Consider the following 20,382-nt stretch of genomic DNA (forward strand, 5'->3'; position numbering starts at 1 on the left):
CGTTTTTTATGATCCTGTTTTTTTTTATTAAACTTTTATTTAGAAATGAAGAAATGTACAATATAAATCAGGAAGTAATCTGTAGGAGACAAGTATACAAGTACACACAATTACAAAGTGATAAGAACAATAAGTAATGGAAAGAGAGAAAAAAGAACAAAATAAATAAAGGGGAAGTACAAAATTAAATAAAAAGCACAGAAAGCATTAAAGACTAACTCACTGGAGGCATGATGTTTTCATGTTTCTATTAACTTGCAGAATTTTTTGTTGTTAGATAAACGTATAGCTTTAAGCAAAATTTCAATTAAAAAAATTGGCAAATGAGGGAGAGGATTTAGGAAATGTTTGTTTGTGGATAAAGAATTTTGCATATAATATAAAACATTTTTATTATTTAGACTAGAATAATAACAAATAAATATATAAATATCTTTCAATTTAAAGATTGGTTTTGTTGATTGTGATTTATTCAAATAATTATAAAGATCTGACCAAAACTTTTGTAAGATTTTACATGTAAAAAACGTGTTTTCTACGATGCTCCAATGGGCTCGCTTCAGCGTGATGACGTCAGCACTGACGCGTTCATCCAGCGTCGAGTCTTCAGAGCTGAGGTGAGTCGTTGACGCTTTTTCTCGTGTTTACACAACAATAAAACACACTTTACAGTTTATTAAAGCGTCAATCTGCGACTAGTTTCTGCATTGAGTTCACCTCTATCTGTGTGTCTGCTGACCAAAACAATACAGCAGGCAGAGAGGAGCTCTGAGAGGACAATATGAGTGAGTTTGTGTATTTCTGGGTATGAAGTGTGTACCTTCTTTAACTTCTGGATTAATAAGATCGATTAATGTGATCTGTGAATGTAATTGTAATTCAGTGCTGCAGATATTTGATGTTTATCACTGAAAACATGATTTGTGGTGCTCATTATTAACTAACTTAATGAATATAGTTAATAGTATTAACGTAACTCACTATTAGTAACTATTTGTTCAGTAATTTACATACTGTACATGTGGTAGCAAAAATCTGGTAATTCGTTGTGAGGTGGTAACTGTAGGCCTATATAGATTTCTGAAAAATAAAGCATTAGTTGGTAAACTACATTAATTTATGCTTCAGACACTGTAAAATGAGCTGATCTGCTGCTGTTTAATGAGTGTTTATAGTCTGAGGCTCATCAATATTATCAGAGCTGCTGAAATCCTCTTTATATCATGTCAACAGTTTTTTCACCTCATTATATTGATGTCTTCAGATCTACAAATGAAGGTAGCTGTATTAGTTTTAACAGACTTTAGCAAATTAAGCAAGATTGTATGTTTCTTCATTTCAGTTCAGCTGTAAATACTGGAGTATTCCCATCAGTCTATGAGTGAAGACGAGCATCAGACCATCAGGAAGAAGTGAAATCTGCAAAGACAGAGTTTATTGAAGGACAGTGAGAAGATGAGTGATCCAGAACCCTGCAGAATTAAACAGGAAGAGACTGAAGAACTAATAGGTTTGTGTTTATTCATTACTCTTTAATAATGAGGCTGAACAACAGTGATGTTGTGAATGTTTTAGCAGTCTTCGTTATTTTCCTATTATCTTTTATTTTATATTGTTTAGAATTTGTGTTTAAAAATGCAATTCATACTCATTCATTCTTTCATGTATTAAGTTTTGCCATATATATTATATAGAGTTGTGTAAGTTACTCCAAGTAATAGATTACAAATTACTACGTAAATTTGCAATTTGGTTACATTACTAATTACTACATGTAAAAAAGTAAGCAGATCACTTTCAAGTTTGTACGTCTTTTTAGGTTTTTAAAGTCAGAATTGTAGGTCTTTAATGTATTTAAAATAGACTGAAAAAAGGTTTACACTGTTTTATTGACATTATTTAACAAATATTTCAAGCCTTTTGAGAATCAGTGACACAGAGCGCTGTCACAATATAGCTTGGGTTGACCATGGCTTGTTATTATATGTATATATTATTACGGTGTAACGTCTCGGCTGTGTTTTTAAAAATGTCACTTATTCTTCTGCTTGTCCACAAGCAGCTTAAAAAAAGGGCACATAAAAAGTGGTACCGTACGGTTCACTTATAGGTACTTTTGGCAGTGAAAACGGCCAATAAAGCATACCGAACTCCACTCAGTGGAAATGAGACATTAAACACACTTCACTCGAACCCCAACGTCTCTCCTTTTCCTGATAAGGGAAATAACATGGGTTGGGGTGTCTTTCCCATGCTCAGAAGTCCTCTCCCGCACGCCAAATACGCTTTATTCTTTAAACATCTATAAGTGTGAACTGATGCAATTGATATGAAACGCATCATTCCCAGTTGGTATTATAATTTATAAATCTTTTATTTGCATGTGTGCTCCTGAACACATTTTACGTGCACAAAAATGCCTGGTCCGACTTATGCATTACTTCATTTTCAGATGTGATTGTGAAGGAGGAGAGTGAAGATGAGGAGAAGCATCATGTCAAAAGTGAAGAAGAAACTCAATCAGAGACTAAACATAGTTTTTTAGTGAAAACAACAGCCGTAAAAGGTTTCACCTGCACTCAGTGTGGAAAGAGTTTCAGGCGGGAACGCGAACTCAAGCGTCACATGAGGATCCACACCGCAGAGGAACCGTTTCACTGCACTGATTGTGGGAAGAGTTTCAGACAATCGTCTGCTTTACGAGAACATAGAAAAAAATGGCACGGTAAGTAGTTGGTTTATTCAAATTAGGTGCGCTGCATATTAGTATATAGCAATAGTGTCCAAACTAAGTCCTGGAGGGCCGGTCTCCTGCAGATTTTAGCTTCAACTTGCCTCAACACACCTGCAAGGATGTTTCTAGTAAGCCTAGTAAGAGCTTGATTAGCTAGCCCAGGTGTGTCTGATTGGGGTTGGAACTAAACTTTGCAGGACACCGGCCCTCCAGGACAGAGTTTGGACATGCCTGGTATATAGCCTAGCCGAGGGCTATTCGATTAGTTTGTAATGGGGGACAGTTCATGAAAAGCTTCCCAAATGAGGAGCTGGAGAGATATGACTTGCAATATAAGTGATGACACAACTGCATATAAGAGCCCATATGCTGTATTTTTGCTCCTTAAGACACCCACGTTGTATTTTTCTACAATAAAACTAGAGGTGTGAACCTATACTGGTCTCACGGTTCGGTTACGATTATCATGCCATCGATTCGGTTCAATTCGATATTTCGGTGCATTGACGATTGTTGTATTTTGGGGGTGGCTATAACAAGCTGTCTGTATAAACACACACACACATGGACACACAGCACCACACTGTTTCTCATTCACACATATACACAAACATAGACAGCAACAAACAAACACGCGCACTTACTCACACGCCACGCTTGCTTGCTCGCTCGCTCAGGGGCGATATTGTTAGACCGCCCACTCCTGTTAAAATTACACCAGTTACCGAACGCTTTTCACTTCTGATTTCGGAAATTTATTCCCGCGCCACATGAAATCTGGTCGGGTCCCGCGACAATGCACAGGTACAGCTGCGGGAATGCATACAGCCGAGAGGAAAAGAGAGGGCAGAAAAAGTCACGCCAGCAGCCGAAAGGAAATGTCACGCCAGCAGGTGAAATGGGCCACAGTGAGAGAGAGAAATGGAGTACTTTCATTCCCTCAATCGCTGAGAAATAGGGGCTTCTGCTGTAAGTGCCAGTGAAAGACTTTCCAGAAAACACACACAGTGAAATTTTTAAGTAGTCGGCGCCTGTAGTGTTTTAAATACCCGCGCTCGCCTCCCTCGCGACAGAGCACATATGAGATAAATGACGTCAGTACATAATAACCGGTTATGATTATTACTGAACCGATACCGAATTGTCCGCATCTGCATCGCGGTGCACCGAAGAAACAATTTATTTTGACACTCCTAATTAAAACGTTAATATGTTGTATTTTGAAACTACATAACATCACTGCATTGTACAATGTGGCTTTTTTTTTTATAAACGTATTCAAATGTTATATTTCGAAGCACAACAAAAGCAGTGCATTGCTAAAGTAGGCTTCTTCTGCATTCAGACACTTTCATATGTGGTTTTAAACTGCGCAACAGTTATGGATGCAACGATTGTAGATTTTGCTTGTATGAATATAGTCTGAAGAGTAATCATGGTTTCACGGTTATCACGATTTATTATGCATTTATTAAATTCAAAACACTACTAGTGTAGAAAATCACAAGACAACTGCTTCAAAGTGTTGGTGCTCAGTAACCAAATACAGCACAACATATTAATAAAACACAAACAATAGTCCATTTCTCTCTTTGGCCTTAAATGAAATAAAACGTTTTTGATTTAAACGTGAGTGATAATTTTACAATGAAAAAAAATGACAGAACAATGAACAAATAAATAAAAATAAATAAAAAATAGTATTCATCTAATGTTAAATTAAGCTATATATTAGCTAAGAATGTAAATGAACTGTTAATATCTTCATACATGCATAATCCTTTTCATGATTTGTAATAATTCGTCTAACGTATCTTTGGTTTACATTACACTGAAAGCCACGCACAAATCTTACCGCTACAGCGTGAGATAATTTCCCTCCAGGCGCATGTGCGTCGGTCCGCTCTACGAGCCGTGTGCGCACCGCTCCCAATATACACACGTTTCCATTGGAAATAATGAACTTGCGAGTAGAAAAGACGAGATGCTTTAGTTTATCCAATGTGCGCGCGTATTAGCATCGGTATAAGCTCGGGACTTTAAACTAGCGCATAGTTGGCATAACTTTGTTTAGTTGCAGCAGGTTTGTTCAGTGCAACAGAAACGCGGCATTGGCAAGCCTTATAGAGAGGCACGGTTAATAGAGAAATCGGCTAATCATGGCATACCTATTAACGATATCAGTGCATCGTACAAAAGGCCTTTTCTACAAACATATCCAAATGCTTTCGGCTGCTCGTGCCACTCGCTTAATGTCACTCTGCGCAGCATTTAACTGCAGCTCGTGCTGTATTGAACAGATGCACATCACTTTATTACTATAGCGGCCGTTTTTCGACTGAACTAAATTTATTTTTGATGTCTTGGTCACACTATTTGGAGGGCCGGAACAAATACCCTCGTGCACCTCCAACTGAATAGCCATGGCCTAGCCTATATATAAGAAACAGAGGTTAATTGACATGTTGTACTAATTTGTCTTTGGTAAACCAACACCCATGGTCTGATGTCCATAGAGGAGACCTAGGCGACCACAAGGCAGCAACCCCCGACCCCCACCCCCACGCCCAAACACAGGGCGACAAACTCACGCTCCACAGGGTGGCATAATAGTGAAAGCTGTAACTTTCGTTTTTGCTTAGCGTGATTTCCGCAACCGTCACAACCTCCCCCCACTTAGCGTGATTTCCGCAACCGTCACAAGCTCCCCCCACACCCCAATTTAGCGTGATTTCTGCGACCGGCCCAACTCAAACCCCGCCCCCACCCCCCCAGTTAGCGACAATATCTGGCAAAATTGGTTGAGTGCGGCCGGACAGTCCTAGAACGGCAGTTCAGCTTGCTCCGGCCCTGATTACTGCCGACTTGCCTTCACTTCACTGGTTACCGGTCCACTACAGATTGGATTTTAAAATGTTGCTTTTTGTATACAAATCATTAAATGCCTCCATCTTACCTTTCTGAGGTGTCTCAGCACCATACAATGAAATCACTTCACTCATCAAATCAAAGACTTTTGTTAGTTCCTAAGTCTAGGCTGAAATGTTGGGGGGATTTAGCAACACTTTGCAACAATTTGCCCCTTTCCATTAGATTGGCACCATCTCTGTATGTTTGTTAAATCTAAATTCTAAACTTAAAATAAGTAATGACTTCACCGCCGCCTACGATGATGATGCCGTCGCGATGTTTCACATTAGACATCGTATGACGCCAAATTGGTCGACATCGCCCAACCCTACTTTTAACAGTGTAAACTGATATAAATGTGTACAGTGCTGTATTGTACCAAACCGTACTGCTCGGTGAAAACCGGCTATAAAATATCAATCCCTGTTTTTTTATTACAGCTTAGACTTATCATGCAGCATGAACAAGTGTACTTCATAAAAATGTTTTGGCATGTTATTTGAGCGGTGAGCATCTGCGGTTTATGCATGGATCAGAATCAGAAAGAGCTTTATAGCCAGGTATGTTCACACATACGAGGAATTTGTTTTGGTGCCAGAGCTTCCACAGTGCAACAGGATTACAGAGACAGGACAAAAAACAGATCATAAATATATGTAAAAAAAAAAATAGAAGTAAGTAGTGAGTGCAAATATACAGATTGACAAGTGTATGTACATGTTTATTACTATATACAACGTTATATGTGCAGCTGCTATGTGCAAATTGGCATGTAAAGTTTGTTGTTAAATAAGTGTATATGTATATAAAAGTGTATAGCAAGTAGTGATGTTGGTTTCGCAATTATTATCATCAAGTGTTCATGAGATGGATTGCCTGAGGGAAGAAACTGTTTCTGTGTCGGGCTGTTCTGGTGCGCAGTGCTCTGTAGCGTCGACCAGAAGGTAAAAGTTCAAAGAGGCAGTGTGCTGGGTGTGAGGGGTCCAGAGTGATTTTGGCAGCCCTTCTGCTCGCTCTGGATAAGTACAGTTCTTGGGGAGTAGGAAGGGTTGTACCAGTGATTCGCTCAGCAGTCCGAACTATTCGACGTAGTCTTTGGAGGTCGTATTTAGTAGCTGAGCTAAACCAGACAGTTATTGATGTGCAGATGACTGCTTCAATGATGGATGGATATACACGAGTGAAATATTGAACTATTTTGAATTTTAACCTTAGCTGCTTTTGTGTTTTGGTTGGTGTAGCAACACAACACTCTTATGTGGCACAAACCATTGACATAAATTGGTATCATAGTGCAGCACTTCAATAATGTAGGTAATTGCATCGCACTGTTGAGCCCTTTTAGAGCGCTGTCTACTGTTAGCAAACCAATTAATTTACTTCATTTTCAGATGTGATGGTGAAGGAGGAGAGTGAAGATGAGGAGAAACATCATGTCGAAAGTGAAGAAAACACTCAATCAGAGACTGAAGACTGTTTAATGGAAAGAAAAGCGGTAAAACACATGCTGATCCACACTGGAGAGAAAACACACAGATGTGATCAATGCGGCAAAACATTTTCAAGGTCTTCAGTTCTGAAAAGACATCTTACAATTCATACAAATGAAAAGCCTTATTCCTGCTCTGAGTGTGGAAAGAGTTTTAGACATGCGTCATATTTTAAAGACCATCAGAAGATCCACACTGGTGTGAGAGAGCATGTGTGCTTAGAGTGTGGGAAGACTTTTTTTAGAGCTGTAGACTTGAAATTGCACCAGAGGATTCACACTGGAGAGAAATGTTACAAGTGTTCACACTGCGACAAGAGATTTTGTTGGTCGCAGTCCCTGAAATCACATGAGAGGATTCACACTGGAGAGAAACCTTACAAGTGTTCACACTGCGACAAGAGTTTTGGTTGGTCGCAGTCCCTGAAATCACATGAGATGACACACACTGGAAAGAAACGGTTCACACAACAAAGTTAATTTTTGGTTTGTCGTGGAAGTTCGCATAATATGATGGGGTTCATTTTGGCTCCTAAACCCATTTGAGCTGCCATTGCTCTGTGGTGATTCTGCAGTCAGTGGGTCTGGAGCTCCGGCTTCTTTGACGTCTGGTTTCTTCCCCTCAATTAATTTCTGATTCTGCGATGTTCAGACAGGAGAACAACATCCAAAACAGCAACACTAGCCACATGAATACACTGGAAACTGGAGCAGCAGAGCTGGTGCAGATATATCCGCACCTGTACGATCGCTCACGTCCTATGAGTTTGCACACACCGGCAATGCCCAATTACACAATCTAATCCTGCTTATATGAAATAATCAGTCCCTCCAGGATTTCATGAGACTTTTTTCTTATTTTTGTGGCCTACAATGATTGATTTTGCTGCGGCTTTTCTTTAAAAGCTGCATTATTTTGCTGTAAAAATATACCACAGACAAAAGTCTTTATTTATATATATATATATATATATATATATATATAGTCTGAAGAGTAATCATGGTTTCACGGTTATCACGATTTATTATGCTTTTATTAAATTTAAAACACTACTAGTGTAGAAAATCACAAGACAACTGCTTCAAAGTGTAGGTGCTCAATAACCAAATACAGCACAAAATATTAATAAAACACAAACAATAGTGCATTTCTCTCTTTGGCCTTAAATGAAATAAATGAAAAAGTTTTTGATTTAAACGTGAGTGATAATTTTACAATGAAAATAAATGACAGAACAATGAATAAATAAATAAAAATAAATAAAAAATAGTATTCATCTAATGTTAAATTAAGCTATATATTAGCTAAGAATGTAAATGAACTGTTAATATCTTCATACATACATAATAATTTTAATAATTTGTAATAATTCGTCTAACGTATCTTTGATTTACATTACACTGAAAGCCACGCACAAATCTTACCACTACAGTGTGAGATAATTTCCCTCCAGGCGCATGTGCGTCGGTCTGCTCTACGAGCCTTGCGCGCACAGCTCCCAATATACACACGTTTCCATTGGAAATAATGAACTTGCGCGTAGAAAAGACGCGATGTGAATGGCCTTGCTGCTTTAGTTTATCCAATGTGCGCGCGTATTAGCATCGGTATAAGCTCGGGACTTTAAACTAGCGCACAGTTGGCATAACTTTGTTTAGTTGAAGCAGTTTTGTTCAGTGCAACAGAACCGCGGCATTGGCAAGCCTTTACGGTTAATTAACTGTAATGAGTTAAAGCACGGTTAATAGTGAAATCGGCTAATCATGGCATACCTATTAACTTTATCAGTGCATCATACAAAAGGCCTTTTCTACAAACAGATCCAAATGCTTTCGGCTGCTCGTGCCACTCACTTAATGTCACTCTGCGCAGCATTTAACTGCAGCTCGTGCTGTATTGAACAGATGCACATCACTTTATAACTATAGCGGCCGTTTTTCGACTGAACTAAATTTATTTTTGATGTCTTGGTCACACTATTTAGAGGGCCGGAACAAATACCCTCGGGGGCCACCAATTGAATAGCCCTGGCCTAGCCTATATATAAGAAACAGAGGTTAATTGACATGTTGTACTAATTTGTCTTTGGTAAACCAACACCCATGTTCTGATGTCCATAAAGGTGACCTAGGCGACCACAGGGCGACAATCACCACCCCCCAACACAGGGCGACAAACTCCCACTGCACAGGGTGGCATAATAGGGAAGGCTGGAACTTCCGTTTTTGCTTTGCTTGATTTCCGCAACCGACACAACCTCCCCCCACTTAGCGTGATTTCCGCAACCGTCACAACCCCCAAGCCACCCCCCCCCCCCCCCAAATTTGACGCTGTTTCTGCACTATGTTTCACATTAGACATCGTATGACGCCAAATTGGTCGACATCGCCTAACCCTACTTTTAACAGTGTAAACTGATATAAATGTGTACAGTGCTGTATTGTACCAAACCGTACTGCTCGGTGAAAACCGGCCATAAAATATCAATCCCTGTTTTTTTATTACAGCTTAGACTTATCATGCAGCATGAACACGTGTACTTCATAAAAATGTTTTGGCGTGTTATTTGAGCGGTGAGCATCTGCGGTTTATGCATGGATCAGAATCAGAAAGAGCTTTATAGCCAGGTATGTTCACACATACGAGGAATTTGTTTTGGTGACAGAGCTTCTACAGTGCAACAGGATTACAGAGACAGGACAAAAAACAGATCATAAATATATGTAAAAAAAAATAGAAGTAAGTAGTGAGTGTAAATATACAGATTGACAAGTGTATGTACATGTTTATTACTATATACAACGTTATATGTGCAGCTGCTATGTGCAAATTGGCATGTAGAGTGTGTTGTTAAATAAGTGTATATGTGTATAAAAGTGTATAGCAGTAGTGATGTTGGTTTCACAATTATTATCATCAAGTGTTCATGAGATGGATTGCCTGAGGGAAGAAACTGTTTCTGTGTCGGGCTGTTCTGGTGCGCAGTGCTCTGTAGCGTCGACCAGAAGGTAAAAGTTCAAAGAGGCAGTGTGCTGGGTGTGAGGGGTCCAGAGTGATTTTGGCACCCCTTCTGCTCGCTCTGGATAAGTACAGTTCTTGGGGAGTAGGAAGGGTTGTACCAATGATTCGCTCAGCAGTCCGAACTATTCGACGTAGTCTTTGGAGGTCGTATTTAGTAGCTGAGCTAAACCAGACAGTTATTGATGTGCAGATGACTGATTCAGTGATGGATGGATATACACGAGTGAAATATTGAACTATTTTGAATTTTAACCTTAGCTGCTTTTGTGTTTTGGTTGGTGTAGCAACACAACACTCTTATGTGGCACAAACCATTGACATAAATTGGTATCATAGTGCAGCACTTCAATAATGTAGGTAATTGCATCGCACTGTTGAGTTCTTTTAGAGCGCTGTCTACTGTTAGCAAACCAATTAATTTACTTCATTTTCAGATGTGATGGTGAAGGAGGAGAGTGAAGATGAGGAGAAACATCATGTCGAAAGTGAAGAAAACACTCAATCAGAGACTGAAGACTGTTTAATGGAAAGAAAAGCGGTAAAACACATGCTGATCCACACTGGAGAGAAAACACACAGATGTGATCAGTGCGGCAAAACATTTTCAAGGTCTTCAGTTCTGAAAAGACATCTTACAATTCATACAAATGAAAAGCCTTATTCCTGCTCTGAGTGTGGAAAGAGTTTTAGACATGCGTCATATTTTAAAGACCATCAGAAGATCCACACTGGTGTGAGAGAGCATGTGTGCTTAGAGTGTGGGAAGACTTTTTTTAGAGCTGTAGACTTGAAACTGCACCAGAGGATTCACACTGGAGAGAAATGTTACAAGTGTTCACACTGCGACAAGAGATTTTGTTGGTCGCAGTCCCTGAAATCACATGAGAGGATTCACACTGGAGAGAAACCTTACAAGTGTTCACATTGCGACAAGAGTTTTGGTTGGTCGCAGTCCCTGAAATCACATGAGATGACTCACACTGGAAAGAAACGGTTCACACAACAAAGTTAATTTTTGGTTTGTCGTGGAAGTTCGCATAATATGATGGGGTTCATTTTGGCTCCTAAACCCATTTGAGCTGCCATTGCTCTGTGGTGATTCTGCAGTCAGTGGGTCTGGAGCTCCGGCTTCTTTGACGTCTGGTTTCTTCCCCTCAATTAATTTCTGATTCTGCGATGTTCAGACAGGAGAACAACATCCAAAACAGCAACACTAGCCACATGAATACACTGGAAACTGGAGCAGCAGAGCTGGTGCAGATATATCCGCACCTGTACGATCGCTCACGTCCTATGAGTTTGCACACACCGGCAGTGCCCGATTACACAATCTAATCCTGCTTATATGAAATAATCAGTCCTTCCAGGATTTCATGAGACTTTTTTCTTATTTTTGTGGCCTACAATGATTGATTTTGCTGCGGCTTTTCTTTAAAAGCTGCATTATTTTGCTGTAAAAATATACCACAGACAAAAGTCTTTATTTATATATATATATATATATATATATATATATATATATATATATATATATATATACATATATATATATATATATATATATATATATATATATATATATATATATATATATATATATATATATATATATATATATATATATCATCACTCCTGGACCCAGACATTGGGTTGTGTAGCTTATAAAATAACACTTAATTTCAATATTTCATATACAACCAAATAATAATCAAGCTAATTAACATATTAATAGTAAAACAAATAAAAAGCAGTGTTGGGCAGTAGCGTCGCTACAAGTACATTTCTTAGTAGCTTGGCGGTAGCGTCGCTACTTTCTAAATCAAATAGCTTTTCAGTAGCAAAGCTAATTTATTAGTGAAGTAGCGCCGTAGCGTCCACACAAGCTACATTTACCAATCGCGGATCAATAAGTGACAGCACCGACATTCACAGAGCTGTGAGGCCGATGTCAAGCCGATGAAAGTTGATCCATATGATGGCGAGAATGACGATTTCTTCTTCCTGTTTTATGGTAGTCGACAACAAACGTTTTGCTGCATTACTGCCACCTCTCGCTCTGGTCTGTGTTGTCGCCAACCAATTAATGCTAGGGTAACACGAGAAACTTGCTTGATGGAAAGATGACTGAGGGAGAGGAGTTATTTCTAAAGCAGGATTCCTCATGACCATACCTCGAGAAGTACATGTTAATTACGTTAATTATGATGCTGTGCTCAAAAAATACTTTAGTAATTTATAGTAGGTACTATAATGTTTTTGAACTACACAATAGTTAAAAAAATAGCTACAGTATACTAATGAAATTAATATTAGTTTATGATGGTTACTTATGATATACATAAATATAAATATATACAACACACAGAATATATATATATATATATATATATATATATATATATATATATATATATATATATATATATATTCATACACACACACACACACAATATAATGCTTATTCCTAAATATTTCCCTTCACTATAAATTACTATAGTATTTTAAATGTGTCACACCTTTTTTATTGGACTTTGTATTTGCTGTCATATACTGTAATTTGTTTCTGCTTGGAGCATATTTCTTGCATTAAATAATTGAACCGAACAATTATGCCTCATGATTCATTGACAGTTATATTGATTACTAAGATATGATTGACTTTGATTTAAGCTGCTTCGCGGAGGTCGCTTGCGAGCAGCGAGACCTAGCTGTCACTCAAGTGGCCACGGCCTATATTATGCACACCTAATGTAAATGAAACTGGTGAGTTATAAAAAATTCACCCCCTCACAGTTGTCATGAAGGGTAATATTAGCTATATACACAAACATCGTTTTTGTACAAGGATGCAAACACCCTTTTCTGCTGTAAAGTTGGCCATTTTCTATTTAGCAGGCTCAATAGAAATGTGCTTAATTTTGGAGCCAGACCTAGCAGAATTTATTTATCATAATTAATTCTGTATTGGTTTCACGAGGGAGAGCAGGATGTTGCTGCTTGGTTATTTTACTACTAACAATCACATTCATTATATCAGAAGATAACATCGTCACTTTTTATATTAAATCTGAGATTTTTACTAGTAGCACTTTAGTTGTCAACAATAAAATTGTTGATTTCAAGAATTCATATCATGTGAAAGAATAAACGTCTAAGCAGCTTGCCATATTGTCAACGATCCATCAATGCGCTCGCTTCAGCGTGATGACGTCAACATTGACGCGTTCCTTCAGCGTCGGGTCTTCAGAGCTGAGGTGAGTCGTTGACGCTTTTTCTCGTGTTTACACAACAATAAAACACACTTTACAGTTTATTAAAGCGACAATCTGCGACTAGTTTCTGCATTGAGTTCACCTCTATCTGTGTGTCTGCTGACCAAAACAATACAGCAGGCAGAGAGGAGCTCTGAGAGGACAATATGTGTTTTTCTGTGTTCAAGTGTGAACCTTCTTCTACTTTTGGATTAATAATATCGATAAGTATAATCTGTGAATGTAATTTATTGCTGCAGATATATGAAGTTTGTCTCTGAAAACATGTTAGCTAGTGAATATAGTAAATAGTATTATATTTGTTCATATCCTTACATGTATACGTGGTAGCAAAGATCTGGTAAATGCTTATAGGGTATTTAAACTGTAGGCCTATATAGATATTTAACAAAACAGTTTGTTAACTAGATAAATTTATGCTACAAACAGTATAAAATGAGCTGATCTGCTGCTGTTTAATGAGTGTTTATAGTCTGAGGCTCATCAATATTATCAGAGCTGCTGAAATCCTCTTTATTTCATCTCAACAGTTCCTGTTTTCACCTCATTATATTGATGTCTTCAGATATAAATGTGAAGTTAATTGTATTAGCTTCAACTGACTTGAGCAAGTTACATAATTACCTGTTGTATTGTCTACAATAGTGGTTCTCAAACTTTTTTCATCAAGTATCACTTCAGAATTTCTTTTTTTGACCTGTCAACATTGGGATATAAAATACGGGATACCCCCCGGTACCCCCAATAAACCATTACAAATATGGGGAGGAAATTAGCTTCAAATGATAGAATCCATAGCAAACATTAGATATTTGAAAATAAAATAAAAGGTTTAGCCTATTCAAATCAATTTCCTGAGATGGGGTCATCGTATAGTTAAAGGGTTAAAAGTGTATTAACTTTTTACTTTAATTATTCAGCGATTCAACTAGATGATAGTACCACTAGAAGGAAGCACCACAGTTTGAAAACCACTTGTCTACAAGATAAAACTATCATAATATAATTTATTTCATCATTCAGTTTAAATGAAGCAGATTTGTCTGTTTGTTCATTTGCAGCTCGTCCTCCTTCAGTTCAGCTGTAAATACTGGAATATTCCCATCAGTCTACAAGTAAAGCCGAGCATCAGACCGTCAGGAAGAAGAGAAATCTGCAAAGACAGAGTTTATTGAAGGACAGTGAGAAGATGAGTGATCCAGAACCCTGCAGAATTAAACAGGAAGAGACTGAAGAACCAATAGGTTTGTGTTTATTCATTACTCTTTAATAATGAAGCTGAACAACAGTGAGGTTGTGAATCTTTTAGTCTAAATCGGCCAGAAAATCCATATTGGTGCATCCTTAATAAATGGTACTTCTATATATTCTAAATAGTAGCAAGATTACGTTAGTAGTTTTAGGAGAAACTTATGTAAACATCAATTTTTTTATGTCGAGTGCTCCTAGAGCGCCTTCTGCTGTTAGCAAAACCCAGCCTATTAAAATGTTACTTATTTACTTCATTTCAGATGTGATTGTGAAGGAGGAGAGTGAAGAACTGAGTGAAGATGAGGAGAAACTTCATGTCCAAATTAAAGAAGAAACTCAATCAGAGCCTGAAGATAGTTTTTCAGCCGTGAATGGTTTCATCTGCACTCAGTGTGGAAAGAGTTTCAGGCGTAAATGCGATCTCAATCGTCACATGAGGATCCACACTGGAGAGAGACCTCACAAGTGTTCACACTGCGACAAGGGATTCAATGATTCAGGATACCTGAAAACACACGAGAGGATTCACACTGGAGAGAGACCGTACACATGCAGTTGGTGTGGAAAGAGTTTCACACAATCATCAAGCCTTAACACACACATGCTGATCCACACCGGAGAGAAAACACACAGATGTGATCACTGCGGCAAAACATTTTTAAGGCATACCGGTCTGAAGAACCATGTTATAGTTCACACAAACGAGAAGCCTTATTCATGCGCTGAGTGCGGAAAGAGTTTTAGACATCTGTCCAATTTAAAAGACCATGAGAAGATCCACACTGGTGTCCGAGAGTTTGTGTGCTTTGAGTGTGGGAAGAGTTTTATTAGAGCTGGAGAACTGAAACGACACCAGACCGTTCACTCTTTTTAATTTAATCGAGAATTGTGAACAACTGGCTGAAACTTTTGTGCTGACTGAAGAGACCTAGATGAAGTATGCCGATGAAGAAGCTCACCAGTGTAAGTAGGTGCCCAGACCATTCAAACCCTTAAAAACAAACAGCAACAACTTGTACTGAATCCGACATTTGACTGGAGTCAGAGAAGGGACAATAATACTGCTGAAAGCAGATTTCTTAGTCTTGTTAGTTTCTAGAGCTAGTGCAGATATATCCTCACCTATACAATCGCTCGTAGAGAGATTTTGACTTTTTTATTAGTCTTTTCTATGAGTTTGCGCACACCGAAGGTGCCATTCTGTGTCTGTCCATCACAAATAGAAAACAACCTGATTCTCGTGAAGGAGATTCTCGCTTTATCGGGTGCAGATTGCACTACAATGCTTCGTCTTTATAGAACCATGATCAGATCCCAAATGGATTATGAAAGTATAGTGTATGGATCCGCTAGAAAATCCTACATAAGAATGCTGGACAAGACTACGAATCTCATTGGGAGCATTCAGAACATCCCCTGTTTAAAGTTTATATATTGAACGCAACGAACCATCCATTGAAAGACGACGTTTAAAATTAGCACTTCAATATGCTGTCAAACTGAAATCAAAAAGAGGTACCCCAGCTTATCCATCAGTCTCCCACCCTGAATATTTACAATTGTATGGAGACAGACCCAACTATATCAGCCCTTTTGGAATTCATATGAAACCCCACCTGAAGAATATGGGTGTTAATATGCAAAAGCTTTCACTACCTGATTTGAGCCATATTCCTCCTTGGTGCAACTCAAAAATAAGAATCTTATGGAACCAAACAGAAGAAGTCCTTGACTCACCCAAATGAATACAAACAAGAATTCAAACAAATAACAGACAGGCTCCCTCGTCATAAACCCATATATACATATGGATCAAAAACAGATAAAGAAGTAACTGCAGCAGTAGTGTTTGGTACTCGGATTCCAGCAGAAAGCTCAATTCACACAGAAGCTTATGCAGTAAATATGGCTTTAGAACAAATGGAAAGGACACAGGACCGTAGCTTTATAATCTGCACAGATTCCAAATCTTCAAGCACTTGAAGCTTCTAAGTGTGATCACCCCATGATGGTAAAGAAAATGACAACACTAGAAAATAAGAAGTTCAACATTATCCTCTGTTGGATTCCAGGTCAAATTGGACTACATGGAAATGAACTGGCAGATGAAGCAGCAAAACAGGCTACTTGAAACCTGAGGACTTGAAACCCACAATAGGCCCAGCTAGTGTTGTTCCCATACTGATACACTTCCCGTGACCTGTTATTGTGAGTTTTTTTTCCATTTTATACGGTTCCTTTCACAGCATCGATGTTGTAATGTAATTAAAATGCAATCAGTTAAACAGACTTTGGCATTTATCAAAACAACAACAGAAATTAGTCTGAGGCACTCGGAAAATGTGGAAATTTAAAAAGCCTTTACTCACATGGCTAAATCTTAAAAAAAACTAGGCGTTTCGGCAAGGATCTGCCTTCATCAGGGTAACAGTGATCAGGTGCGTCTAGAGTCTCTTTTGAGTACGATGGTCTCATGACTCATTCAAACATCTCAACAGCTCTCAAATAATTTAACAAACATAGTCAACTATAATCATTAATTCAGATATAGAGTATAGATAGAGGGTGACTTTTAACCATACACAGAATGTGCACAAAATATGCTTAAACATGGCATGTACATACATACTTCCGAACACGCATTTACATGTGCACACACATATATATACACACACACATACGTGTATAAAAACATGTACACATAAGAAAATACAAACACATTCAACAATATTATATATATAATCTGTGAACCATCTATAGAAAAACTTTAAAAAAAGAAAAAAGAAAAGTCTAATTCACCATTTAGACCTGGGAATCTAGTTGCTTTTAACGTATAGATCCAAAACCAAGAAGTCTAATACTTGGTTAAGTCAAACAACAGCAAACTACAGATTATCAAATCGTAAACATCGTCACATGACCGGTTCATGAACCAATCTATGAATCGGTTCTTTTCGATGAGTGGTAATTGCAATCATTGTGATAACATACTCAAGACGAATATATTTAGAGATCCATCATCAGGCCGCGAATTTAAGATTATTCATTTGTTAATTGCAATACTACATTTGTTGTTTATCGACTGGAATGTCCGTGCGGATGTTTTTATATAGGAATGACTTAGAGAAAATTAAAGTTGAGATTAGCGTACCTGTAACCCACAATATCCTATGGCCCCTACATTATGAAAATCAAGGTCACGGCAGTCCCAGTTCATTAAAAATAGCTGGGATTGAACATATTTATAATTCGACAAGAAGAGGAGACAGGATGTAAAGGTTAAAACAGAGAGAGACTTTTTGGATCTATACGTTATCCGATAGCAGAACCGTTAACGTCAGAGCTCATCCATACTTCGGTCTTTTATAATGTAGCACCGATATCGATAAAGTACAGAGTTTCGGTACCCTTCCCTATTTAAAACTAGCTAAAATGATTGTCGCATACTTTATTATGAGTTATTTGAAGTGTAATTTCTTTATAGTAGTAAAATGTTTGTTTATTTTAAATTGTGATGCCTTTCAGAAATGTAATTAAATTGTCCTTTCTTCATTCATGTACTTGCTCAACATGTGTTGCTTCATATTTATTCATTTAAGTTGTGAGTGAGCATGAATAAAGGTTTTGTTAAAACCTGTATTATTTATAGTACTAGTATATATTGGGGTGCATATTTGAGTATATATACCCCAATGGCTCTTTACAAAAATGCATTTGCTAAAAATAACAGAAATGGCTCTTTACTGAAAAAGGTTCGTGATCCCTGCTCTAAGGAGGAGGCTATATGGGAGTGAAGCTTACTGGCTTCACTTGCCAGCTGGCCTCCGTTACACACTATACTACAATATGCAGTAGCCTTCTTTAAAAATAGCTGTAAATAATAAACTTTAGTTTGGTTCAAACCTTTTTACTATAAATTGGTAAAAAGCCTTGGAGTAACGATTGATGACCAACTAAACTTCTCTGAGCACATTTCTAGAACTGCTCGATCTTGCAGATTCGCACTCTATAACATCAGAAAGGTCCGACCCTTCCTATCTGAACATACAGCTCAACTCATTGTTCAAGCTCTTGTCCTCTCCAAACTGGACTATTGCAACTCTCTACTTGCCGGGCTTCCAGCTAATTCTATCAAACCTCTTCAGCTGCTTCAGAACGCAGCAGCACGAGTGGTCTTTGATGAACCCAAAAGAGCACATGTCACTCCGCTACTCAACCGTTTGCACTGGCTGCCAGTTGCTGCCCGCATCAAATTCAAAGCTCTGATGTTTGCTTACAAAGCGACCTCTGGCTTTGCTCCTTCTTATCTGCTCTCACTTCTGCAGATTTATGTGCCCTCCAGAAACTTGCGTTCTGTGAATGAACGTCGCCTCGTGGTTCCATCCCTAAGAGGGAAGAAATCACTTTCCAGAACTCTCGCATTCAATCTGCCCAGTTGGTGAAATGAACTCCCTAACTACATCAGAACAGCCGAGTCACTTGCTGTCTTCAAGAAACCACTAAACTCAACTGTTTAGTCTCCACTTTCCTTCCTAATCTGTAACTGCCTCTCTGGCTATACCACTAACTGTACTCTCTCTCTCAAAAAAGACTTACATTACTAATGCTTTGCTTCTTAGACTTTACACACCTGAAACTTGTCTATAGCACCTATTAACTACTGCTCTTATAGTTGTGTAAATTGCTTCCTTGTCCTCATTTGTAAGTCGCTTTGGATAAAAGCGTCTGCTAAATGACTAAATGTAAATGTAAATTACTATTGTAGTTTAGTTGAATTACTGGTGTGTAGGACCGGTGCAGTGCTTTGAAACAGTAGAAATGTATGTAATCGACACCTAATCTCCCACTATACACTTTACTAACCACTAGGGTGTTTAAACCTTTGAATCAAAATTCAAAGCAGTTACGTAGGTATAAGCGAAAACGAAGCTTCGGATGATCACGCGATTATGGAAAACGAATCAAGCTCCGGTACACTGCTTCATTGCGAGATGTATAATTTAGTTTGATGCATGCTTCGAAGTCTCTGTGCACAACGTCACTAGCTTTATGACAGTTCGCGATTGTTGTGTTTAGCACAACACAAGAAGTGGGACACATTTACAATCCCACCCACTGCACACGGGGTGTCGAAGTCTTTGAAAACAGCATACTGTCACTCGTTCTTTTCAATTTTCTTTTTGCTCTCAAACAAAAATAGCTTCATCTGAAGTATAATGTGGCCTTAAGAACAAAGAAACTTTATTTATCGAAGAGGTAACCAAACTATGGCCCAAGTGGCCCACCCTCACATTTGGACCAGCCTTCTGAACACCATTTTGTTTAAAAAAAATGTACGTATGTTTTACTCATATCTGTATATGATAATAAATGTTGGCTTTCAAAAAATTGCCAGAGCCATATTAAAATCTAATTTAAAGAATTACATTATCGGATATAATAAAACCGCATTAAATAAATAAACCAATATAAAACAAGCAAAAGCAAGCTACAACAGTTTAGGTAGGTCTATGTAGCCTACATAAATGAAACCGTTAAAGCCAAATTAAACTTTCATTTTACAAGATATTTTTTAAAAGATTTTAGATATTTTCTAAAAACAATAAACACCAGAGAAGGTTTAAATAATTGTATAGTGGGTACGATGACAATAATCAAATCGTGCAAACAGAGCATTTTTGGGGAGAGTGAAAGCAGAATGCGA

General features: G+C 38.0%; 3 protein-coding genes across 3 annotated transcripts in view; all 3 read left to right on the forward strand.

Moving 5' to 3' along the window:
• Positions 1–20,382, forward strand: part of LOC130215590 (gastrula zinc finger protein XlCGF7.1-like) — a 108,411-nt gene that overhangs the window by 75,470 nt on the left and 12,559 nt on the right. The gene's annotated exons all lie outside the window — the stretch shown is intronic.
• LOC130215888 (zinc finger protein 595-like) lies at positions 549–11,647 on the forward strand. Its single transcript, XM_056447749.1, has 5 exons — positions 549–617; positions 1,343–1,349; positions 2,453–2,725; positions 7,036–7,608; positions 10,575–11,647. Exons 1-5 carry the CDS (start codon positions 549–551, stop codon positions 11,165–11,167), a joined length of 1,515 nt encoding a protein of 504 aa, XP_056303724.1. The 3' UTR covers positions 11,168–11,647.
• LOC130215599 (zinc finger protein OZF-like) overlaps positions 14,571–20,382 on the forward strand; it is a 226,606-nt gene continuing 220,794 nt past the window's right edge. The window contains exon 1 of the mRNA XM_056447444.1: positions 14,571–14,671. Coding sequence (XP_056303419.1) covers positions 14,617–14,671 — 55 coding nt within the window. The 5' untranslated portion in view covers positions 14,571–14,616. The remainder of the gene's footprint in view (positions 14,672–20,382) is intronic.

This window comes from Danio aesculapii, chromosome 22 (assembly GCF_903798145.1).
Source record: "Danio aesculapii chromosome 22, fDanAes4.1, whole genome shotgun sequence".
Lineage (NCBI taxonomy): Eukaryota > Metazoa > Chordata > Actinopteri > Cypriniformes > Danionidae > Danio > Danio aesculapii.